Below are 26287 nucleotides of genomic sequence, written 5' to 3'. Positions count from 1 at the left end.
TTACCAACCCTGTTGTTGTGTTATGAAGAAGATATGATATGTTTCAAAAAAATACACAACACGTATCAATATTTCAATATTAATAAGTAATGTGCATCCTGTTTCGTAAAAGTAAAATTGAAAGAGTTTTGTTATTATTCTATAGTTTATTTTTTATTTCTTTTTTTTTTTTTTTTGATTTTGTTTCCTTCTTTTTTTTTTAAATCGCAATGATATTAACTTTCTTTGTTGAAAAACGAAAAAGCGTTATATTTTCTCTCATTAACTTTCTGCCACTCTACACATGGCAGCCTTCACGTGGTGTGATTAAAATATTAATAATGATGCTATGCGGTCGTATTTCATTTCCGATAAGTGTTTTTTGCTCTCGTTGCCAGGATTTATAAGGCAAGTGATAAATATAAAGTTTTAAAAATTTAATCTATACAAATAGAATTCTATATTAATATAGAGTATATATTATATAGATTATATTAAATAATATATCGATGTACAATAATTCTAAATAATGATTTATTATTATTATTATTATTATTATTGCATCATTATCATAGTCATTATTATAATATTGTCATCATTTACTATCATCGTCACCGTTATCATCATCATTATTATTATTATTATTACTGCTACTATTCTAATATTATTGTTATTATTATTAACATCATTAACTATTATTAATTCTATTACTACTACTATTACTACAAAGATTATACGAATCGTAATAAGAAATATTGAGTTAAATTAATAAAAGCAGAGGTTCTATTCTCGATTTTGTGCGGATTTGTTTTTGCTATTGTCTTTTTATTTATTTATTCTTTTTTTTTTTTATTTTAGATTATATATGATTTATTCTTAATTTTTAAATTATGCAAATGTATGCATGTATCGTTACACATAAGGGTACATATAAAGAAAGTTAATTGCATGAATTTGAGAATAGGTACATTCTGGCCTATTTAATACCTATTTAAAAAAAAACAAAACAAAAAACAAGATTAATCCTGATCATCAATCATGCTACTAAAAACACAAAATTGCAATTTCTTATATCTTCCATATTAAAAAAAAAACTAAGTAGTAGTATTAATTTATCAATTAATCGTTCATAGATTATTACAAAGTCTATAGAGGTCCTTAAATATTTGTATAAAAGAAAAAGGAACATTTATATATATATGTGTATATATATATATATATATATATATATATATATATATATATATACATTATTTTTGTTGAAAAATTTATTCTGTCATGATAATTATTACAATTGATTATTATATTTCTTTTTCTCAAATGGAACCAAATATTACACAAATTAATACATATCTAATGTTAATTATGCCAATGATGGAAGACTCATTCTAATGAGAGAGAAAGAGGGAAGAAAATATTATGATTAATAAAATGATTTAAAATGAATACATATTATATGTGAAAAGAAAGAATACAGAATGTATATAATTTACATTGGAATTGATTTTTACGTAAATGTATAAAGCATTCAGATATTTTGTTTTTTTTTCTTCAACATGATAATTGACATAACACTTTTACAACAAAATCTCACAAGCATGAACATAATGCATGATATATTTCTTTTCTTGTTTTTTTTCTTTTTTTTTTTATAAATATACAAACACTTTATTTGTGATATGTATATAGTAAATTATCGGTTTCCTTATTAACAATAGATATGTAATAAAGAAATACAGACATAAAAAATTTAAATTAGAATTAAATATAAAAAAATATTAAAACAATAGGGATTATGTTACAAGGATTACATGTTTTTTTTATATGTAAATGCATCGTTTTTTTCTTTCTTGTTTTTTCTGTTTAAGAAGTTTACATAAATTTATGTAAATTAGCTTTCTTGGAAGGAATGCTTGGCACTGTGGAAAAATATAATTTATGCAACACAAACATACTTTCGACTATACTTTCGTATAAAATATCTTTCAAATTAACTTTGTTATCCAGATAGTCGACAACGAACAATAATACTATATTTTTCCATAATTCAAGCATCGATATTTTGAGAAACTTAAGATACGTATATTTCAAACGAGACCAGTCACTCGGAGATCGATTTTCAATGATACATACAATATTAAAATGCATCACAGCTGAAAAACAAAGTATTATATAAGCTGTATAATTTCTTTCTCTCCTTTTTTATTTTTTTTATAAACACATTCTATCGATTATTATTACGTTACATATGAATGAAATGCAATATATCGTTGCTCAGGAAAAAGCATACCTGACAAATCGAGTACAGCACCGTACAAAAAAAAGATTTCATTGATATCTCGATGATTACAATTCATCTTTCTCATCCAAAACAAAATCGGTAAGATCGATATCTTCTTCTTGTGGAGGCTCGGCATCTTTACCGTCCCATGGTGTAATTTCAATTATAGAAGGTAATTGAGCACCTTTCAAAGGAGCAGTTCCACCACGTCCGTAACTTAAATCTCTCAAAAATTCATTTATTCCGTCGTATGAAAAACTTCCTTTCAATAAGGAATACTTCATTTTTTTAATATTTACTGCTGCCAAAGCTGGATAACCAAATCCTCCAATTTCCAATGCTTCTTCAATGTTTGGTTGAGCTCCTGCCTCTGACCAAACCCATCTACAACATCAATTATAATATATAAACAAAATATTTATATATAAAAAAACAAAAATAATCAAATATTTGATAAGAATACATACCCCCACATTTTCTTTTTATAATTCTTTCCAAGATCGCGTAAAACTTTTAGGTATTGATTTCTGCATTCTGATTGACAATCTAATATATGTGGTAATACTGAAACTACACAAAGAGGTTTATCTTGACATGCACTCCTTAAGCTCTTTTCATCGACTATTTGAACTACTTCGGGTGCTGGAATATTTTCGGCTAATTTATCCAAAGCCCAGTTAACAATATCGGTACTTGTACGACCACCATCATATTCTTGTACAGAGTCAGCACCTTTCTTGCCTAATGGGAAATACTTGATAGTCGGGTATCCCACTATTTTATATTGACTAGCCTGTAATTGAATTTATTTACAAACCATAATGAAAATTGTAAAGATTAATATTACATGTAGTAAGTAAATAATTTACCTTGACAGTATGTACAGTTGCATCAAGAGCTCCTAATTTTACTTTGCCTTTAAGTTCCGTAGCCGCAGAAGCCCAGATAGGTGCCAAATTTTTGCAGTGTCCACACCACGGGGCATAGAATTCAACTAACCACATATCTTCTGAATTCAATACTAATTTGTCAAAATTCTCATCAGTAAGTTCCACAACATCCTTAGAATCTTTAGCTTGCTAGAAATTTTAATATGATGTTTTTGTGAGTATTTAAAATTGTATTTATTTACATATATATTATGCTGATAGATGATTAACTTACTTTATGACCACTACCACCACTGCTACCGCCACTCTTTTTGCTACCTATTTTAGCATATGCTCTCTGACTAACAGCAGTTGTTGCAGCTTCAATGAGACCAGCTGCTGTACGAGGACCATTGAAATCTTCCGGTTTATTTTTATCTTTACTAAAAATTTTCACCGTTGGAAAACCACGTACGTTAAATCTAGATCCAAGAGATTGATGTTCGTCTGCATTCACTGCTCCAAATTTGATGATGCCCTAATAAAAAAATGATATACATCAGAACAATAGATAAATAAAGAACATCAATTAATTATCATTTACTATGAGTTTACCTTCAATGCTGTTGCTGCTTTGTCATATTCAGATACAAATTGTTGACAGTGTCCACACCATGGCGCATAAAATTCTACGATCCAGATATGTTCGCTATCAATTACTTTACTATCAAAATTACTTGGTGTCAGATTGATGACATCTGAATTAGATGAATATAAACAATGTGCACCGGTAACTAAAACTAATAAACCTGAAACACACAATGACAATTTAAATTATCAGAAACAATAATCTAATAAAATTGAACATTTATTTTAAATTTAATACCATTAAATTTAAATTTTATTTAAATACCCATTTGTGATAACTGTCAAAATTAATTTTGTTATAAATTGGTAAGATACACCGCTTGTCTAATTAGTTATGATATAAATGAAATAATTAAATGAAAATAAAAATAAAAATCTTAGTTTAAAATACTTTTATTAAAATATAAACCAAATGAAATGTGCGATGATAGATTGATAAGCCGGTACGATAATTTTCTGTAAACGTATTTACAATTTGTTAAAAATTAATTAAACTCACCTAGAAGAATCTGCATTTTTCTTAGCAATTCAATACAATTTATTGACAAAATTCTTTTGTAAAAAAAAAACAATTCTTAAATACCAATCATTAAATACACACTCGTATCGTAACGTGTCCTTTATCCATATAAAGTAAGATTGTTCTTTCTATCAGTGGTTATGTCTGATCGCCTACAGCTTTTCGTGGACGATTCTGATTGGTCTGTGATTATCAACAAATAAAAAATTAAGAAATTAAATTCTTTTCAATTCTTTTTTCAGAAAAATTCATGTTAATTAATTAGATTCTACTGAATTTGTTTAAATTAAATTATCTATTATAATAATTTTCCTTCTTTTATTAATTTTGTTAATTAATTTACACACACATATACACATTTTTATATCAATTTAGTGTATGAATTTTGATAAGATTCAAATAATTTGACGTATAAATTCAACGAATCCTATTGGTCGTTGACATAAATGTATAGAAAAAATAAAAATAGACTGCGATGTTATGAAATATTTTAATTAAGTAAATATTTATAATCAAAATTGGTTTCTATTAAAAAATTTACTTCGAATATTCATTTTAGTAAATGTTACTTAATTTTATAAACAAAAAGATTAAAAGGTTGTTGAAATTTATTTCTAAGTTGCAATATGCAAAAACGTGAACCAATAGAAATGTATTTTTTATTATAACGCGAAAACTAAACAGAAAGTACAATGGTTTACTAAATATATTTTATGGTTGGTTAATGTTTCAGTGAAATAACACCGGCATTATATTTTAATTTTAGAATTATTGTAAATCAGATTAATGTTAATGACAGATTCTATAAAGTATTAAATTGTTATAATATATATGTATATATATATAATCAAATAATTTATAACATTATTGAAGGGATAATTAACCTAAAACAGTAATTAATTGTATCAACTACAATGACTGATATGGATAAATTACAATTACGTACGTATTTATTATTATCTCATATTATAACGAATAGTATTAATTATTATTTCTATTTTTATATATCATAGCTGATGATCATGTGTTCGTCGTTCCAAGTAGAGCTATTAAAGTTCCGCTTGATATGGCTGTTTGGGAGAAGTCCGAAGCATATTTTGTAAGTTATTGTTTATTTTAATATTTATTATTAAATGAGCTGTTAAATATTTATCTATAGATTATTAATTGTCTTTTATTTTTATACATTTTATCCATTACATAGGAATATCTAGGATTTATATTAGCATTAAATAAATCTATAGAAGGAAAATCTCTAGACTTTGAATGCGAACAATCTCCAGCGGTTAAAAATATTTTAACAATGATTGATAATTTAGACGAATGGATAACGCAGATACCACCAACTGAACAACCTCAACGATTTGGAAATAAATCTTTTAGAACCTGGCATACTAGATTGCGAGAGGTACAATTATTATATTTTTTTTTTTTGTATATATTACTTATTATATTATTACTTAAAATCTGGTAGTCCGATACCTTTTTTGTATTTGGTGCACTGAGCACAAAGCCTTTTAGCTTCTTAATTTGACATTAAAACAGTCTTGTATTATTTATTAAAGTCTAATATTAGTTCATTTTTACAGAAAGGCACAGAAGAGTTACAGCAAGCATTACCAGAAAAATTACATAGAGCTATACCAGAAATAATTCAATATTTATACGAAAGTTTTGGCAATGCTACACGTATCGATTATGGAACAGGACACGAAATGGCATTTTTAATGTTCTTATGTTGTTTGTTCAAAATTCAAGCTTTCAAAGAAAATGATAAAATTGCTGTTGCTATAAAAGTATTTAATAGGTATTAATATTTCTAAAATATATTTTATTCGTTCTTGTCTTTACATTAATATTTATATTTATATTGTATGTTTTTTTTTTTTTAAATAGATATTTACTATTAGTACGTAGACTTCAAATAACATACCGTATGGAGCCAGCAGGTAGTCATGGTGTTTGGAGTTTGGATGATTATCAATTTGTACCTTTTATATGGGGAAGTTCTCAATTGATCGGTAAAGAATTATTTCTACGTGATATATATATATATATTTTTTTTTTTTCGTTATAGATGATGAAAATCTAATATATAGTACATAATTATACTTTATAAATAAAAGACATATAATTTTAGGTCATCCACGAATCGAACCTCGTCATTTTGTAGATCAAGATGTTGTAGAACTTCATGCGAAACAATACATGTTTCTTGGGTGTATAGAATTTATCTCGAAGGTATATATTCGATTAAGATTATATTCAAATTATTTAAATAGGAAGTAAAGAGAGTAATATATTTATATGAGAATTGTTGTGTGCCTTATGCTTCATTTCTGTATGAATGTTGCTTTAAGTTTCAATATTTGCTCTTAATTATGACAGATATATCATATTAGGTTAAGATAGGACCATTCGCAGAACATTCAAATCAATTGTGGAATGTGAGCGCAGTCTCATCATGGTCGAAAGTTAATAACGGGCTTATTAAGATGTATAAAGTGGAGGTAAATTTCATATTAAATGAAAACTATTAATAACCAAATTGAAATAAATTTTAAAATTTAAATTTTAGGTATTATCAAAGTTTCCTGTAATTCAACATGTTTTATTTGGATCTTTGCTACCAATAAAACCAGCCACTACTTGTCCTAATGTCAGAGGTGCTTGTCTTGATCCTCCACTACTACCACCACCGCAATTACATTAATTTATCTTAATTCATTAAATGAATTAATTAATTCATTAGTTAATTTTTTTATTTTTCATTTCTATATTATCTATAAAAATCTTATAAATCAATCTTTTATCATATGGTGATATTTAGGCCTAGGCTATTATAAAAATTAAAATATAGCCTGAATTACTGTTTAGCAATAAATTTGTGAATTTTAGAACATAAGCAACAGAATATTATAACTTTTATGTGAAGATATTTCAATAAATATGTCTTACTGTTAAATAAATATTTAACAGATCGTTATTCTTATATATATCATGAACTTTTAATTAACTTTTATATATTATAAACTTAAAAACCTTATGAATGAAACTGTTTTATTCTAACCTAAAATGTGATCATACGATATATAAAGTTTTATTGTCACTTCTGATATATATTATAGTACTGTTTATAAAAATCTAAACAATAAATAATTTTGAGTATATACACGTCTACATATATTTCCGTAATTTTAAGGTTATGTCTAAAATGTTACCAATTGATGCAACGTAGTCGAATGTATGCTTATCTGTGTAGATAAGTGTTCCGTTTTTATACATATACGTTAACAAATGTGTTTTATTCACAGTTATTCATTCATAATAATATACTTTTATTATCTTTTTAAAGAATAATTTCTGTTTATGTTTATTTGACAGATAAGTTATTTATTACTTTATTTAATAAAAATTATAAAATTTGTTAAAATATTTTGTAACTTTGTTATTAACAATATATTTTCATAAAAAATGATGTTAAAAGCTGTTATATTAATTGGTGGCCCTTTAAAAGGTATGTTAACCTAAAAAAATTTTCTTCTTCCATTTACAAAGCTATGATTTATAATATATTTTAATAATTATAATTGTATTTATTTTAATAGGCACCAGATTTCGACCACTCTCATTAGATATACCTAAACCACTGTTCCCAGTTGCTGGTTTACCAATGATTCAACACCATATTGAAGCATGTTCCGAAGTACCTAATTTAGAAGAAATTTTAATTATCGGTTCATATCCTGCTAATGAATTATCACAATTCATAATGGATATGAAAAGTACATACGGTGTAATTATTAGATACTTACAAGAATTCACACCGTTAGGTACAGCCGGAGGCATGTATCATTTCCGAGATCAAATACGTTCTGGTAGTCCAACATATTTTTTTGTAATAAATGGAGATGTATGTGCCGATTTTCCCTTACAAGAACTCGTAGAATTTCATAGTAAAAAGCAGGCATTGTTAACTATTATGGCTACAGAAGCTACTAGACAGCAATCATTAAATTATGGTTGTATGGTTTTGGGTAAGGATGGAGAAGTGGCACATTATGTCGAAAAACCATCGACGTTTGTATCTACTCTTATTAATTGTGGAATATATATTACATCTCCTAATATTTTTCAATCAATGGCAGATGTTTTTAATGCTAGCCAACAACAAGAAAATTGTTTGTAGGTATCATTATCATATGGATATTTACTGCAAGATTTATCGCTATTTTATTGTACTTGTATATTCTAATATAATTAATTTTTTTTTGTTTCTTTTAATGAGACAGACAATTAAATGGAAATGGTAGAGATCCTGCAAATATTGCATTAGAGCAAGATATAATAACACGACTAGCAGGAAATGGATGTTTGTTTGCTTTACCTGTTACAAGGTGGTGGTCACAGTTAAAAACAGCAGGATCTGCCATTTACGCAAATCGACATTATTTATCTTTATATAAAACTAAAAATCCGGGTTATCTTACTTCTCCAAGTTCAAATAAATGTAATATCATTGGAGATGTATACATTCATCCAACAGCTACTGTTCATCCATCTGCTTTGGTGATATTAATATAAAATTTCTCTAATAACTACTTTAATAAGATAGAATATTGTTAATTTTCATTTTATTGTTACAGTTAGGACCAAATGTTAGTATAGGAATGAATACAGTTATCGAAGCTGGTGTAAGAATAAAAGAATCAATTATTTTGGCCAATGCGCAGATTCAAGCACATACCATTATTTTAAATAGTATAATAGGAAAAGGTAGTCGCGTTGGAGAATGGGCACGCATTGAAGGTACTCTGTGCGATCCAAATCCTGACAAACCATTTGCTAAGATGGAAAATTTACCTCTCTTCAACATCAATGGCAAATTAAATCCTTCCATCACGATACTTGGTATTAATCTGAGAATTTCATTTACAATATAATTATATATGCTACGAATATTTCAATTCATTCAATAATTCATCAATTATTTACGTATATTTCAGGCACAAGCGTTACATTAGCATCAGAAAAGGTTCTATTAAATTCTATTGTATTGCCGCACAAAGTATTATCGAGAAATTTTAAAAATGAAATAATTTTATAAATATTTTTTTTGTTTTTCTTTTGTACATTATTGGAAATAAATAAAATGGTAATAAATGTCTGTGTGTGTGTACGTATGTGTGTGCTATAATATTCACGCACAATTAAAGCATATTTCAATTTAATATGTAATACATGTAAAAAGATAAGATTATTTATAGTCAATTAAATAAACTTTTGTATCGTTTGGATGCATGATCACCAAAGCTGATAGAACATCGAAGGCTTAATAACTTTGTATTATACACTATAGACTGTTTTTCTAAATATAACGTACGAGATGGTTTCTATCGAAATTAAAAACGAATAATAAAAAATACATTTTATACACAAATTATCTAATATATTAATGTTTCACAATGAAGGAATAAAAGATTGTATTACACGATATAAATTTATTTCATGTACTTATTTATTATATGCTGTATTAAAATAATTGTTTGTAAAAACAATACAGTACAACTCATAACACCTAAATACATTGACTCGTACAATAATTTAGGTGCGAATACACTCCATATAAATAAATGATGTTTATGTATTGTCATTACAAACGTATAAATAATAACTGGTATTAACTTCCATATCATATAAATTCTGTTGTCGAATAATAGTATATAATGTAAACTAAAAATAAATGAAAAATAGTTTTTATATTTATAGGATTTTATAATAAAGGGATTTATTAATAATATAAAGAACATATACTTACATTTGAGCCGATTTATACGATAATGTTCTGTGATACATGTTTAAGAAATAAGCTAAAACTGGTGCAGAATATGTATTTACTATTAAAAACATTCCAATAATAAAAGGTCTGTATGATTGCAAACCAACATAACCAGCTGAAATATCGATATCAGCAAGACTATTAGAATTTCCCTATACAAAAAAATATTATAAATTAATGAAGGAATATTGCATTCATTATATTACTAAATTATTGGAAAATAAAAATAATTAATTAAATGAATACCTGATAAAAGTAAAACACATTTCCAATCCAGGCATTTACAAATATATTCATTTTTTCCATATTATTATATTTTAATATCGAATTAATTACAGAAGTAACTAGTAATTGTAATGGAAGTAATATTAAATTGTACGGTTGGTGTAACAATGCCGATACCATAATCCATGCTTGTACAAAAAAAAGTATGGCATAATTTAAGAAATTATTTTTGTTGCGTTTTGTTATTAAAAATAATCTGTACATAGAGTATATACAGAATATTATAAATAAGTTCCAAAATATCAATACTTCTTTTCCATCTCTGAAATAATATGATATTTTTTTAATTTTTATCAGATACAACTTAAAGAATACTTACTTAGATGGTGAGTATAGTGATATAGGTAGGATAGTTTGATTGTTGATGTGACGAAGATAAATGCATAAGGACAATCCTATATTCAAAAATAAACTGTACCATCTATAAATTGATTTTTCAGTTACAAAATTAATACATATTAAAAGTGTGAGAGCTAAAACAAGAAATTTATAAATTATAACAAATGTTTTATTTATAATATAGATCAAAGCTTCTCAAATATTTTCATGACACCCATATAACTCTATATAAGAAGCTCTGATATAAATACACATATACGAATAATTACCTATAATAACCAAGATCGTTATACTGATTTTAGATTCTTCTTTTAATAAATATCCTGCGATATCGGGAAGATGATTATATTTATTACCAGTACTGTTTAACATTCGACAGATTCTGTGCCCTATGAGTAATAATAATATTTCAATAGAGATCAGATATTGTGTACTATCTATGCGTATCCTAAAAATATAAATTAATAGATTAAGTATATACTTTTGACTTAATCTCATTAAAAGTTAGATTGTGAAAATAGTTTACTTTAAAAGTTCCATTGTAAATATTTTGCTATTTTTATAAAGCAACAACGTGAGGAAGGAAACCCAAAAGAAATACCAAGTTTGATGTTCTTCTTCCACAAAACTACTGCTAATTAGACTTGTAGAATGTATTAATGTTCCAGAGATAAAAATCCATTCGAATGTATTATAGTTTTTTAACTGGTCAAAAATTTATGAATTAATATTGGAAATATGTATATATAATAATTATTTATATTACATACCTTTGTCAATATAACATTATGATATTTGATTTTAGCGAGAAAATAACAATTTAAAAACAATAATCCAATAATACTTAATATAAATATACAATTTGTTCTATTATCAAAAAGAGCTAAACTTAGAGTTTCAATACTACAGAAAGAAATTAATATTATCAGTAAAAATAAATGTATCGCAAATAATTTCAACACTTTTTGAAAAATTGCTGATGAATAATATTGTTCGTGTAATAATATCCATAAGACCTAAAATACACACAAATTAAAAAATTCTACAGAGATATATATATATATCCTGATGTTTAATCTACCAAATTAAATAGATTATACGTACATGACACAAAAAAAACATGGCCGTAATCATTAAATATGTATCATTTTTTAACATGTTTTTGACCAATATTTCTTTCATTTCATTAAGTGCTGAACGATATGCAGCTATAATATGATATCCTGTTTCATACGGGTTATTAGGTGATTTCATCCAATTGAGATGAAGTTTAATTGCATCCATATATTTATGATGAGCATCTGTAAAACTAATTTTAAATATCAAATTTTTGATATACTTATTTCATTGACTATTTATACATATATATATTGTGTAATAACTTACATTGAAAGTTGTAGTCAGTCAATTTTTTGAATTGAGTATGAACTTGTTTAGCATTATAATAAAGTGCAAATAATTTTCTAGAGATAGGTAAATTATCTAATAACTCTAATGCAATGCTTCCAAAATTGGAATATGGTATTGGTAAACCCAACATAACAGATAACGTTGCTGCCATATCTAATTGAGCTATTTTTTTTGGTTGACTATATGATTTAGAACAATTAGCTCCAATCGCAATAATAGGAACCGTTGTTTCTTGAAAAGTTGCACCTCCATGACCACCAGAATCTTTCATACCATGATCTCCACAAATTATAAATAAAGTTGAATTACCAATCTCATTCTGATAAAACATAAAACCTTTTAATAATTTAAAGAACCTTGTATCAATAATATAAATAAACTTTTATCAATATTATTGTCAACTGACCCAATACAACATTTTAGAATATATTTGCCCTATAATATTATCCATTTCAGTAAGCTTAGGTTTGATCAAAGGACTAAATGGTCCATTTACGTGACCAATATGATCTAATCCTAGATAATGGAGTATCATTATTGACCAATCATTATTATGGAGTTCATTATCTATGTGTCGTGTAACATTATTATCCACCTAAATATTATTAGATTAATTAGTTTATAAATAGTATAAAATATATAGTTTATTAATAGTATAAAATAGATAAGAGAAATTATCAATTTTTAATTCCATACCTCTGTAAAATCAGAAACAAAAAATGACGTGGTACCATCGGAACGTTTAAACATAGTAGGGAATAATTTCAGCCAAGTATCATCTCCATAAAATATTATATCATGTCCATAAGTCTTTGCTTGGAGTAAAATATTGTCACTTAAAATAGGTTGGCTTCCAAAGTTTAAAACCATGTCGACAAAAGTTGGTACTCTGCCTGTTGTCATTGCCTATTTTTTTTTTTGTAATACTTTTAAGTTAAAACGCTTGATATTTTTTAGTAAAATTAAATTATAAATCATACTTTTATTCTAGGCATTGTCACTGTTGGCGGTTCTACTTTTGCTTGCAATAAACATGCTAACGAATTCTCAATGAGTTTATTTGTTATCGGCATAGCAGATTTTCCAATTGAATCGGATACAAAATCCCAACGGAATGCATCAATTACCATGATGATTAATTTATTCACCAAAGGTTTATATAAAGTATTTGTTTCTATCCTGAAACATAAAATATTATTTTAATAAAAAATACTATGCATTTTTATAACTACATTTTTTAAATGATTTATATTTTCATTCAAAGTTGTATACAAACATACTTTTCATTATCTATAAATTGTGGTATATTATTTATCGATGCTATAGTATTATCATAATGTATAATAGGAAAAAATCCATAAATAAATAAAACAACTGAAAAAGTTCCAACAATTATTGAATAAATTAATCTAATGTTGTTATACATTTTCAGTTTTGTGTTAATAAAAAAGTGCAAATATTTTTCAATATTCTGTATATATTACTTAATGTATGAGTTAAGGGATTCTATAATTGAATTTGTTGAAAAATTCCGGAATTAGCATAATTTTACCGAACTTTAGCGACACAATTTTTGTGTTTCCATATAAACGCAAAGAAACATTTTATTATGAATAATCAAAGATAAAACTTTAGTCTATTAATGTAGGTTATTTTATTGAAAGCAGATAAATGTGAAGTAATTCGAATTTCCCGCGTTTCGAGAATGTAGATGAAGGTAACATTTGTAAAACAATTAAAAGAGGTCTGCATAGTATTTTTTGATTCTAATATACCATTATAAAAATATTTGATCCTTTTATTTTACTATTCTACAACAAAATCTTAATAATAATAATCCTTTATAATTGTTATTTGACATTAATTTTTGTTTTTTATTACTTTTCATTCCAAATAATTATTAACCAATAAAAATGTTGAATTCAAGTTTGCAAACATTTCATTGGATAGAAAAAATGTCTCGAAACTCTTGTATATAAAATAAATATATTTATTTAAAAAATATAAAACATAAACTATTTTAATAATACTCATTATTAAAATATTCGATCAAAAGTATCATCATTTATTCAATCTATATTGTAATATAATAATTTTAATTGAATAATTAAAATTTAGTAATTTTTTATTATCAATATGATTAAATTATTAATGAAAATGAACGTATATAATAAAATAAATACAAATTTTGGAAAATGTATTTCTTAATAGCTAATGTTGTCTAAAATTAGTAACATGAATTTCAAATAACAGTAATTAAGAAAATGTTAAAATTTAGTTTGAAAAATGTTCTGTATATTAGCGATTGATACGACAGGTGTGACGTCACATCGCCGCCCCGTGATGCATATTGGGAAACGCCAGACATCTTGAATAGCATGGACCAGCTACACAGTGCGTGCTAAAAAGACATGCAGTTTATCGTGAATCCTTTAATAATTTCCTACACGAAAGTGTATAAAATTTAGTGACTGTTAATCTAACGGATTTTGTCCACAATGGATGCAGTTAAAGCATTTAATGCAGAGGTAAGTGAAACATTTCTTAAGCTTTTAGAGGTCATCGTCGAAAAGGCAATCCTCCCTCTCTTTAGCATGTACAGGGACATCGCGTATACCAATTTACTATTGTTGATATTATGTTATGTACATACAATTTTTATTTTATATTTTTTATTCATATGAATAATTAATTATTGAAAATGACGATTATGTGGTAGTTTTCATTAATGACGCCAACGATACCCTGCTATTATATTATTTTTCTTGTTTTTCTAACACAAACTAAATAGTTTTAATTGAATAATTAGACTATGTCAATAAATAAATAATTTACTTTAATTATTATGCTAATATTATTGGAATGATCTAAAGTTTGATTTATTGAAAATCATTGAAGTAATTTGTTATATATATATATATATATAGGTGTGTGTATATGTATGTATGTATATGTGTATGCGTGCGTGTGTGTGTATGTGTATGAATGTATTTATGTATTTCATACAGATTTAATTAGTTGTATTTTGTTAGGATGGTTAGCATTATTTTCTTTGATTCAATTGTTTTACATTTACTTTATCTTATATTTTTGAGCAAAATATTAATTAAATATTTATTTTATTCGTGCAAACTTGTAATTAACCTATTTAATATTACAAATTGTATTTTTCAGCTTTCTGCATTATATGATGTTAAACCACCAATTTCCAAAGCAAAAATGAATTCTCTTACACGCGGAGCTATTAAGGCAATAAAATTTTATAAACATGTTGTACAAAGCGTGGAAAAATTTATTCAAAAAGTAAGTTTTATTTAAAGTTTATTTATTTCATTAAATAAAACAATATATATATACATAAGTATTCATTATTATAAATATATTTGTTTTCAGTGTAAAGCAGAATACAAAGTGCCAGGATTATATGTAATAGATTCAATAGTAAGACAGTCGAGACATCAATTCGGAATGGAAAAGGATGTGTTTGCTCCTCGTTTTGCTAAAAATATGCAAACAACTTTTCTTAATCTTTTAAAATGTCCGCCGGAAGATAAAAGCAAAGTTATACGTGTATTAAATCTTTGGCAAAAAAATGCAGTTTTCCCACCAGAAGTTATACAACCACTTTTCGATTTAGCAGATCCCAATCACCCTATTCATAAAGAACAGCCGGTTAATGCAAATGGTAAATATATTTTAGTCATATGATTTTTAGTTATTTTGTGGAATTGTTTTACATGGATTTTATTTACAGGTACATTGAATGTATCATCTGGCAATAATCTCAGCAATATCTCTGCAGTAACAAAGACACCTCCATCTGCGGTTAAAGTTGTTGCAAAAGATCAAAAATTATTTTCTTCCACTAAACCAATCGATCCAGTATGGCTGGCACAAACAAAAATTGAAACAGCCAATATAGTTAGTATACATTTAAATTGATATTTACATAATATAGTATTGTAAACAGTTTTAAAATTCTTGTATGTCTTTTTAGGGGCAATCTAATTCGAATCAAGTTGATCCATCCTTTCTTGATCAGCTACAACATTTGCAACAACTGTTGTTGAAAAAACAAGATACTAATGAATCTAAGACTTCAGTTAAATTTGATAAAAAGCTTTTAGATTTTGATTATGGAGAAGAAGAAGATGACGATGTTGTCGTTGCAAGTTCACCGACAACTGCTACTGCTACAGCATCTCAGCATAATGCTGTATCTACAAGTAATAGTTTGGAAAGCCTTGGATTGCTACTGACAAACCCTGAGGTACTTAATTCTTTCATAGCTGGTCAAAAAGTTAGTAAAAATATATTTACAATTCTATATATTCCCAATATCTAATCTTTTTTTTTCTTTTTAATATGAAATATTATTATAGGTACTACGGCAATTGCAAACATTGCAACAAACGATGCAGGGAAGTATACCATCATCGTCGCAACATGAAATGGAAGAAAAAATGCGCAAATTACAACAGATGAAACAGCAAGAGGAAGAATTTGATAAACACTTGGCTCAAACTGTTCCTGTATGTTACTAAAATACTTAAATATTTCTAATTAATTTGAAATAATCCTAAATATAAATCATGTTTTTAGAATTTACCTTTTGCATCAGAATGTGAGCTGAAACCTACAGATATTCTGAAACCAAGTCAACAAAGTACATATTCAACAAATACAACTACTGGAGTTATTCAAGATATGAGTCAACCACCACCTGGTTATCCTCCAGCTTTGCCATATGTTTCACAACCTTTGTCGAATATGAGGCAAATTAACCAAACTGGTCATCAGAATCAAAAAAGTCCTTTACTTGATGAACGCCAGGAATCACAAGATTTTTCTGGGTAATTTTCTTTATGAGTAGTCGAAATGTAGCTGAATAAATATTTATAAAATTATAATTTGATTAGGGATTTAAATGAATATTATATACATGTGATATTTGATATATATTCTGTAAAGAGATTATTTCTTATAAATAATTAATAAATTTATGTTTATTTTGTTTATAGAAATGGTGCAAGACGTGATAGTAGTAGCGTTGAAATTGTAAATTGTGATAATACTAGATCGCAAAGTAGATCACCGGAAAGATATAGGCATCATAGTCGGTCTAGATCTCCACGACATAGAGATAGAGACAGAGATAGGGATAGAGATAGAAAATCTCGTTCCAGAAGTAGATCAAGAAGAAGAAGGTAGGTGGATTTGTTATAATATATACACATTGATTTGATATGTTTATAATTGATTATATATAATATAAATTAATTATTCTGATAATTTTTCAAATTATAGATCGCGGTCCAGAGATAGAGGCCGTGATAGAAAAAGGGATGACAGTCGAGAAAAAATGACAGAAGAAGAAAGGGAAAAGGAAAGGGAACGTCGTAAACGTGGATTACCTCCTATAGTTAGAGATAAATTAAGTGGTATGTTTAATACATGATTTTATATCAATAATATTTAGTCATAAATATACATCACTAAAAGAATATATTTTTAGTTTGCAGTACAACGCTTTGGGTCGGTCATTTATCAAAATTAGTGCATCAGGAAGAATTATCTGATACGTTCGGAGAATTTGGTGACATCGTTAGCATCGATCTCATATCACCTAGAGGCTGTGCTTTTATTTGTATGAACAGAAGACAAGATGCGTATCGTGCTCTGACTAAACTAAAGAATCATAAAATGCAAGGAAAGGCTATAACAGTAAGTTTATTGTTTGTAAAAAATATATCATTCTAAGATATGTGTTTTATAATATTATTGAAATAATATTTTTTGTCGTTTTATAGTTAGCATGGGCTCCAGGTAAAGGTGTTAAAGGAAAGGAATGGAAAGATTACTGGGAAGTAGAACTTGGTGTCAGTTATATTCCATGGAATAAGTTACTTAACATTACGGATCAAGATCTGGAACTGTTGGAAGAAGGTGGTATGATAGATGAAGATACATTACCCCCAAGTTTAAAAGGTATATATAATTAATTAAATTTTAATTTTATTATTTTATATAAACGCAAGTTTATTTGATTATATATAACATGCTTATATATGACATATGAACTAACTTGCAAGAATAACTTTGAATTTTTGAGCCAAATTAGAAATATTAGTACTGATTTGGTCAAGTCAATTCAAAACATTTGATTCAATTTCTTATTAATATATAATTGTTAAATATATACTTTACAGAAATAAATAGTGTGTTTGTTTTTGTATATTACAGGAAAATTGAAACATTCTGGTGGCAGTATAGATATTATGCAATTACAAATGCAGCAACAGGCATTAGCAGCTGCATCGGTAAATTGATACTTTAATTTCAACATTAATTAACGATATTGTAAATGTTATATCAACTTGTAATGCTTCTTAACAACAGCAGCAACAACCGCAGTTAGTTGATACTAGCCAACCGCCACCAATACGACCACCCACGTCAGCCGCACTTTTGCCTCCACCAAACACACAATTACAAATGATGCCATCAGCTTTTACAATGACAGGTGTTCCACGTAAGTTGTATCTACAAATTTAATTATAAATAATATAATTTTATAATATGTAATTACCATATGCGTTATTGAATGCGATAATCTAATCATAAATTAATACAACACAAAGTTCTATCTGATTAAGTTATATCATATTTTGATACAATATGAAATGATAATAGGTATGATAGGACCTATGGGTCTCCCTATGGCACACAGTTTAATGCCTAATGTTCCAATTGGAGTACCTCCACCCAATATGCAAAGTCTTTTGGGACCTCCAGGAATGATGCAGACTATGTTGACTCCATCTGTCAATTCTCCATTTAGTGCAAGCGTTGGTGTAGGCCTTTTAACACAAATTCCATTACCTGCACCAGCCGCACCATCGGACAAGCCAAATTCAACTGGTACGTTAAATCGACTTGTTAATTATTAATCTTTATCAAAGATATAGGTGAATTTTTTATTATAATTCATATATAATAATAGGGATGCCACACAATGTTCCACCTATAGGAGTACCTCCGCCTACCTCAGAAACTAACATGCCAAATCTACCAATGCTTCGTCAGTCTTATGGAGTAGGACCAGCACCACCTATGCAAATGCAACTACCTCAACATCACTCCGATGATATGGATGTTGAAATGGAAGATGCCATGCCATTAAACGTGAGCAATAACACTTCCAAAGAGAAACCAAATTTGAGTGATCAACTTATAGCAGCTATGAATATGGGTGCAAGCACCAGCGACAATAGGATAGAGAATGAACAACAAAATATTGATTATAAGGAAAGGGAGAGAGATCGCGAAAGTAGAGACAGAAGAGATCGTGAACGTGATAGGAATGATCGTAGTGACGTCAATGATTCCAGAATGGATCGCGGAAGAGATAGAGGTAGAGGAAGAGACCGAGGTCGTGATCGTTGTAGAGACACTAGAGATGGCAGAGACAGGGATAGGGATGATAGAAGAGATAGAGACAATAGAGATATTAGAGAAAGTCGTGATAATTCAATGAGGCATTCTGAATGTTCTAATATGTCTAATCAAAATCTTCAAGATAACGAAGCAATGTCTAAAAAAGATGGTAAACCTAGTCTTGCTGAACGTTTGAGACAATTAGCTGATGGTACATTACCAATAGATGATCGTATAGATAGAAATATTCGAAGTAGCAGAACTGAACGAAGTACCGAGAGAAGTGAAAGAAATTTTGAAGAAAATTCTGGTACTCGAAGACCTAACGATATGCCATTACCATTAATGGATATTCCGAAATTTGTTGGAAATGTCCAAGAACGTGTTGATTTTCCACCACGTGGACCCGATTTTAGAGGTGGAGATCCACGTGATTATCAACAAAGAAATTTACCCGATAGAGAGCGACCAAATTTTCCGCGAGGATCGAATGGCCCGAGAGGTTCTCAAATAGATGATTTTATGGATCCAAGAATGCAAGCTGGAAGATTTCAAGATGAATTTGAGAATAGATTAGGACATAATGGTCCTCGATCGGATGAATTCGCTCCTAGATTAGGACCTTCCAGAGAAGATTTTGATCGGTCGGATATACGGAATCGACGACCGGTTGAAGATTATGAACGTGATCGTTTCGAATATGATATGAGACGCGATGGATTTGATCCACGTTTACAAGACGGTTTTGATCCAAGAAGTCATGGTGAACGGCCTGATTTTGACCCACGAAGAAGAGATTTCTTTGGAGGTCCAATGGAACCTGTCTTTGGAATACCACCAATGATGGGGTTGCGAGGTCCTAGAGGTCCTGTAGGACCTGAAGGATTTGGTCCGCGTGGTTCTGGTATGGGATCAAGAGGTAAGTTCAAACTCATAAACAACATTTTTTTCTATATATACATATTTATATCATTTATTTTTAAACATTTTCTAAATGCATCTTACTTTAGGACCTTTAATATTCCATCCTCGAGGTATGGGACCACGAATGAGAATTCGACCGCCGTTTGGGCCACGTGGACCTCCACCATTCGATCCTAGAGAAGCAGATCCATTTTTCCGGCCGCCATTTGATGATGTACGTGGCCCACCAGGTCCACATATGAGACCGTTCGGTCCCATGGGTCCGCCAGCTATGCACGGTCCTGATGGACCTTGGAGGAATCAAGAAGGTGGAGGAGCACTGCCAGGTCCATGGACACCTCAATCTACAAGTACTCCTGAAACTGATAATCATAACCAGAGAGAAAATCATCTTACACGAGACAAACAAAAGGGATCCAAACATCCAGATTATAAGAACAATATTTCTGATAGAGAAAATCGTAATAGAAATAGAAAGTCAAGATGGGGTAATGTAAGTCCACCTATAACGGAAAATACAGATGAAGTGACATCCACTGAAGGAATCGAGGACAAGATAGATATAAAACAAGATAGGAATTTTGAAAATGTTGAATCTACATCAGAGGCGACTACTAATGAATACAGTCAATCAATAAAAATGGAACTTGATAGTTCTGCAGATAGAGAGCAGATTGAAGAGAAAAATGATGTACATCATATAAAAAATGAGCAAAGCGAAGAAACCAATAAGGAAGTTAATGAAAATCAATACAATGAAGAAGAACAAATTAGTTCCTACCAATCTAATGTAGATGCATCTTCTGCCAATGATGTTGAAGAAAATAAGTGTAACGAAGACAAACAATGTGAATATCAAACAGTCAGTAAAACGGAGGACTCATCGCAACAATGTGCAGAGCAAGTTGAAAAATCTGAGTGTGTGAGTGAAAATAATAGTGACCAAGCAATTTTAGAGCAGGCGGATGCTTTGTAAAAGGCTCGATGTTCGAGGACTAACCAAAGTTAAGCAAAGAGAATCTTTTAATAGATTCATGTAAAATATGATTCCAAACACACATTGTACATAGAATCATGTTATTAAGCAAGAAGTGAAATGAATTTGGTTTTGTGGATCTTGGAGTACTAAACTCTGGAGTGGTGAGGGAAAGCTGTGGGTCCAGTGAGTTCTTTTAGAAGTCTTTTTTTAAAGTATTCACTTTTTAAATGTATATGAATTTTTAAATTTATTTCGATATTTAAAAAAAGAAAGGAAAAGTAAAGTAAAGTAAATTAAATTGAAATAGAGTAAATTAAAGTAAAGTAAAGTAAAGTAAAGTAAAGAAAAAAAAAAAGAGAAAAGAAAAGTAAAAAGCTGCTTCTAGATCTTGCTGTGATAGTGAACACAGGACCTACTATATGTAAATAAACATAAAAATGCAATTTAAGTTTTAGGAGATTTCTTTTCGTAGATAAATATAAAATCACTTAATTGCCATTTGTATTATTAAAATGCCAGTTAGCATCGTAATCTCGTTAAGGACTTGAATACAATTAATTTTGCAATCATACTTAAGGTACCGTTGTACAGCGAGAGTATATCTGTACCTTATACTCTAAACGATTATTAATTTATTGAATTGTATATACTTTTATATTTTCCTAGCAGAACAAATGAATGAATATATTGTGCTAACGGTCATTGCTAAATCAAAGGAAGAAAAAAAAAAGAAAGAAAAAATAATAACAATAAATATTTTATATATACTGTCTTTGATAAAAAAATAATGGCCTTCTCATTCCGATTTATGCGTAGCTCCCAATCTTGCAGCTATCTTTGAAATTGAAAAACTATGTATTAACACTATAAATTGGTTTGCCATGAATTGATCTTAATTATTAATATGTATATATACATAGATCTAAAATTTGAATAAGTTTTAATAACTTATTACGTGTTCCCTTTACCGGTCTCCCAACAAAATTTATTTTTCTATTTAAACGTAATGAAACGTAAACGCGTTACTTTCCAATTATATATTTCTTATTCATGGCACAAATTCATTTTATTCTGCATGAAATTTTTTCTATTTATCATCAAATATAAAATAAACAAGAGAATAATAATAGGCAATATGGTTATTGCATTAATAAAGCAAGTTATAAATGAGCTCTGGATTCCGTACATACAACTTGGTTCCTGTGTTCACGCACGCACGTTATTGCACACCGCAGCGATGGAATACTCGTGCTTGCGCTCAAACTGAGTGACAAGTACAAGGTACTGTCTACATTATATTCACATAAACTAGTCGAAGAATGTGACACTGACTACTTCAAAATGAATTTTGTTTAAATCAATATCAGCCCGCACCACTCCAGACCAAAGTCCATTTTACATACATATATATGTATGTGTTTATTATTATTATTATTATTGTTATTATTATTATTATTATTACTACTACTATTATTATTATAATTTTTATTCTTATACTTATTATTCTTATTATTATTATCATCATCATTTTTATTCTTATTTTTATTATATATACATACATACATGTATATGTATTAATATAATGAATTGTATCTAATGATAGGATAGTGTAATTGCTTACAGCTCAAAGTAGTGTTATGTATGACAAATGCACTTCCATTATATATATATAAAAAGAAAGAAAGAGGAGTATCCCAAAATTGACGCAATAGATTAACTTTGTAACAAAATGTAAAATCATTTTGTTTTTTATTAATTGAGAAGAGTTAATATTCTCGATGATATAATTCACTCAAAGTTAAATGGCAATAATTTTTCTAAAAGTTCAATGTAGAAAATGTGTATATTTCTATGCGAACGAAAATATTTTCCATTTATATGTTTATTTTTACTTAGAAATAAGATACATAAATAAGCATTTTGCTTTATTTTTTCTTTCGCTTTAGTTTGTATTTTCAAGTTTTAAAATACTCGCATATATATGAACGTGCAATGTGTGTGCGAGTAATAATACAACATACTTGTATCCTGAAAGATGATTATGCACGTACAGCTTTTACTAAAAAAGAAATATATGTAAAAGATACATTAATCAGAAGTATTAACGAATATAATAGATTCGTAAATGAAGAGAAAGAGAATATTAGTAACAATATTGATTTAAGTTATATCAAAAAAGCGGGATACATATATATATATATATATATATTACTTACTATGTTATTTTAATGCTCTTAATTATTATAATTATATAAAAAAAAGTTCTAAGATGATTATTTAGGGAAAGCAGATTGTATAAATAAACTCGATATTTGCAATTGATTGTCTTTGGGTTTTTTGTTTTTGTTTTCTTATTAAATAGTTTTATCAAATCTTATTAATTTATATTATGAAACTATACATAACAATATTTACAACTTCAGTAAATTCTAGGTAATAAATTCTTATATTCGATGGAAGAATTTTCAAAAAAATACTGGAGTGGTGTATGGTACTATTAAGATAGGATTCATATTACTTTTTTGAAAACTTCTTAGAATTCATTAGATACATGTAAAATATTTACTTCTTATGTTCGTGTTAGAATACATTTAAAAAATATACTAATTTTTTTTTCTTCTCAATAAAAGTAAAATATTAAAAGAATGATAAAATCATAGTATACGCACAAGATTACAATGTTATAAAAATTACTATAAAAGATTTTTATTTTTACATCGTACATGCTTGTTTAATAAACAAATAAATTAAAGATTACAGTATTGTGAACGTCTAACTTAATGATTTAAGATTTTCGAAAATATATATGTACATGTAATATGAATCTATATCTTATAATATTTTATAAAAAACATTTCACACACAAAAAAATAAGAATAATTATTAAGCTAATAATCACTAACACACGTGTACCCGTTTAGTATAATTTTCTTTCATATCTTTAATCATGCATTTCTCAATATCAGCGTTGATTACTTATTCTCTTATATATACATATACGTGCCGTTATATATATGATCATTTATATTTAATATTAACATATGTACACAATAATATTCTGCTCTTCCTGCCATCGAATGTTTATCTCATAATTATAAAGGTAGATCTTTTTTCGACTCTGATAGAAGAGCGTATTTTACATCATTTAATCTGCCAGTATTTTACAGTTAGTATACAAAATTTACAAATGATGATTCTGATATTGAAACCGAAAAAAAAAGTATAATTACATTTAATACCCATTGCATTATTAAACAAAACAGTTATTATTATCTCATTAATAAGAAGCCTGTACAAATACTAAGATTTATAAAAAAATATCCAGAATATGTAAACAACTATATCAGAGATATAAATTTAAAAAAATAATGTTTGTTAATGTTAAATAATTTTTTATATGAAATTAGCGATAATATCTTAAATTAATAATGTATAGATGAAATAATACATGTATATGGCACTTATAATTCTATGTTAAGATTAAATTGTAAATGTGTATCTCTGTAAAATGAAAATTTAGTTACAAAGTATAATAAAGTAAACAACGGTAATCATTAATAATGTTAGTTAAGTACAATCAAAATTATACATAAGCTGTTCACAGGTCAAATTGATTAACTCAACTTTACAAATTGTTTCATATTTTATTATTAAAACACTTCATTAATACTTAATTTTTTATATTTGAAATCAATTTTAAAATCAATTAACTCTTAATGGTCTGGAAATATTTCAATTTTGTAAATTTAATCAAATTTGGGCACAATGCTTAACGCATTAATTGTAAATATGACAATAATAAAAGTGATAAAAATAATAAAATGATTTTTGCCACTAAATATGCATTGGCATTGGACCCAGTTCAATAATAAATGATACAATAATATATACATTAGTTTATCAATATTCTCAATTTTTTGTTTTGTGGAGTTAATCAATGAAGCAAATGTGAGTAGCTCATGTATAGAGAAAAAATTATTTCATTATACCATTCTGATTTTTTATTAATTTTTTAAATAAGAACATATTGATTAGTGATATGCATGTAAATATAAAAAAAATTGTTTTACATTGTATATTATTATTCTTATAAACTATAAAAATGTATCTGTAAAGAAGAGATACATTGTAATTAAAAAATATTAATTTTTTTTCTTTTGTATGCACGTTTTCTATCATACTATCAATCATAAACATTATAGAGTATATGTGCAGGCTTCACACACACAAATTGATAATTTAATTTTAAGAATAATGAAAAAAGAATATATATTATACTATACATAATATTCTATTCCAAGTAAAATTTCATGTAAATAAATATGTAAACATGTTTATAATTATCAGTTGCATTTTATGCATGTTTGTTACACATTATTTTAAAGCACATATATACAAATCTATCTTAGAAAGGAAAACAATATAAATAAAAATAAAAAATGTATTGATACATATAAAAGTATATATAAGAGAGAGAGAGAGAGAGAGAGAGAGAAAGAAAAAGAAATAAAAAGAGAAAGAGAATGAATGAATGAATATATGAAAAAAAAAAAAAAAACGATACTATTGCCTTCAAGCCACATACGGTGGTATATTAACACTAATAAAAGATATTACATATTTGTCTAAGGAATAATATGTTTACACGAATGTATATAATGTTCTTATGGATAATTGTTAAGTATTATTTAGTTAAGAGAGCACACATATAAAACAGAACCAGGTACATTCTTTTATTTCTTTTTATTTTTAAAAATGATTACATATTATATCATAT

The 26287-nt window shown here is 27.4% G+C and overlaps 5 protein-coding genes across 7 annotated transcripts; 3 read left to right on the top strand and 2 right to left on the bottom strand.

Annotated features, from left to right (window-relative positions):
* Positions 1–145: 145 nt before the first annotated feature.
* CaBP1 (Protein disulfide-isomerase A6 homolog CaBP1) lies at positions 146–4453 on the bottom strand. Of its 2 annotated transcripts, XR_001475609.2 has the most exons (7): positions 4277–4453; positions 3745–3938; positions 3425–3667; positions 3130–3339; positions 2728–3053; positions 2270–2644; positions 146–2132 (listed from the first exon to the last, which is right to left on the bottom strand). XR_001475609.2 is itself a non-coding variant. In XM_015319368.2 (6 exons), the coding sequence occupies exons 1-6, from the start codon at positions 4290–4292 to the stop codon at positions 2326–2328; spliced, it is 1308 nt and encodes a 435-aa protein (XP_015174854.1). In that variant the 5' UTR covers positions 4293–4453; the 3' UTR covers positions 146–2325. The 2 variants fall into 2 exon arrangements, 1 of the variants encoding a protein (XP_015174854.1); XM_015319368.2 differs by having other exon boundaries at positions 146–2644.
* A 352-nt stretch (positions 4454–4805) lies between these two features.
* On the top strand, positions 4806–7266 carry LOC107065551 (serine/threonine-protein phosphatase 2A activator). The gene is made up of 8 exons (XM_015319370.2): positions 4806–5239; positions 5311–5396; positions 5502–5705; positions 5887–6104; positions 6194–6318; positions 6438–6538; positions 6700–6807; positions 6876–7266. The coding sequence occupies exons 1-8, from the start codon at positions 5212–5214 to the stop codon at positions 7008–7010; spliced, it is 1005 nt and encodes a 334-aa protein (XP_015174856.1). The 5' UTR covers positions 4806–5211; the 3' UTR covers positions 7011–7266.
* Positions 7267–7400: 134 nt separating this feature from the next.
* Gmppa (GDP-mannose pyrophosphorylase A) lies at positions 7401–9801 on the top strand. The gene is made up of 5 exons (XM_015319369.2): positions 7401–7814; positions 7906–8482; positions 8590–8866; positions 8944–9208; positions 9304–9801. Exons 1-5 carry the CDS (start codon positions 7772–7774, stop codon positions 9402–9404), a joined length of 1263 nt encoding a protein of 420 aa, XP_015174855.1. The 5' UTR covers positions 7401–7771; the 3' UTR covers positions 9405–9801.
* On the bottom strand, positions 9794–13944 carry PIG-G (phosphatidylinositol glycan anchor biosynthesis class G). The gene is made up of 13 exons (XM_089177529.1): positions 13451–13944; positions 13151–13349; positions 12867–13076; positions 12577–12765; positions 12147–12489; positions 11865–12061; positions 11531–11776; positions 11287–11465; positions 11030–11208; positions 10741–10894; positions 10383–10683; positions 10116–10288; positions 9794–10030 (listed from the first exon to the last, which is right to left on the bottom strand). Exons 1-13 carry the CDS (start codon positions 13594–13596, stop codon positions 9799–9801), a joined length of 2748 nt encoding a protein of 915 aa, XP_089033655.1. The 5' UTR covers positions 13597–13944; the 3' UTR covers positions 9794–9798.
* A 584-nt stretch (positions 13945–14528) lies between these two features.
* Isha (Insulator su(Hw) mRNA adaptor) lies at positions 14529–22093 on the top strand. 2 transcript variants are annotated; one of them, XM_089177528.1, is made up of 16 exons: positions 14529–14698; positions 15345–15473; positions 15564–15855; positions 15925–16091; positions 16168–16440; positions 16553–16702; positions 16773–17023; positions 17192–17377; positions 17478–17611; positions 17686–17894; positions 17981–18158; positions 18414–18490; positions 18570–18702; positions 18864–19091; positions 19174–20526; positions 20618–22093. In XM_089177528.1, exons 1-16 carry the CDS (start codon positions 14669–14671, stop codon positions 21505–21507), a joined length of 4680 nt encoding a protein of 1559 aa, XP_089033654.1. In that variant the 5' UTR covers positions 14529–14668; the 3' UTR covers positions 21508–22093. The 2 variants fall into 2 exon arrangements, with proteins under 2 accessions (XP_089033654.1, XP_015174780.2); XM_015319294.2 differs by having other exon boundaries at positions 16168–16470.
* The last annotated feature ends 4194 nt before the right edge of the window (positions 22094–26287 follow it).

This window comes from Polistes dominula, unplaced genomic scaffold (assembly GCF_049000335.1).
Source record: "Polistes dominula isolate Pdom_NZ unplaced genomic scaffold, Pdom_raw_medaka contig_24, whole genome shotgun sequence".
In the NCBI taxonomy this organism is placed as follows: domain Eukaryota; kingdom Metazoa; phylum Arthropoda; class Insecta; order Hymenoptera; family Vespidae; genus Polistes; species Polistes dominula.
Note: the sequence above shows the minus strand (reverse complement) of the source record. Positions and strands in the feature narration are given on the sequence as shown.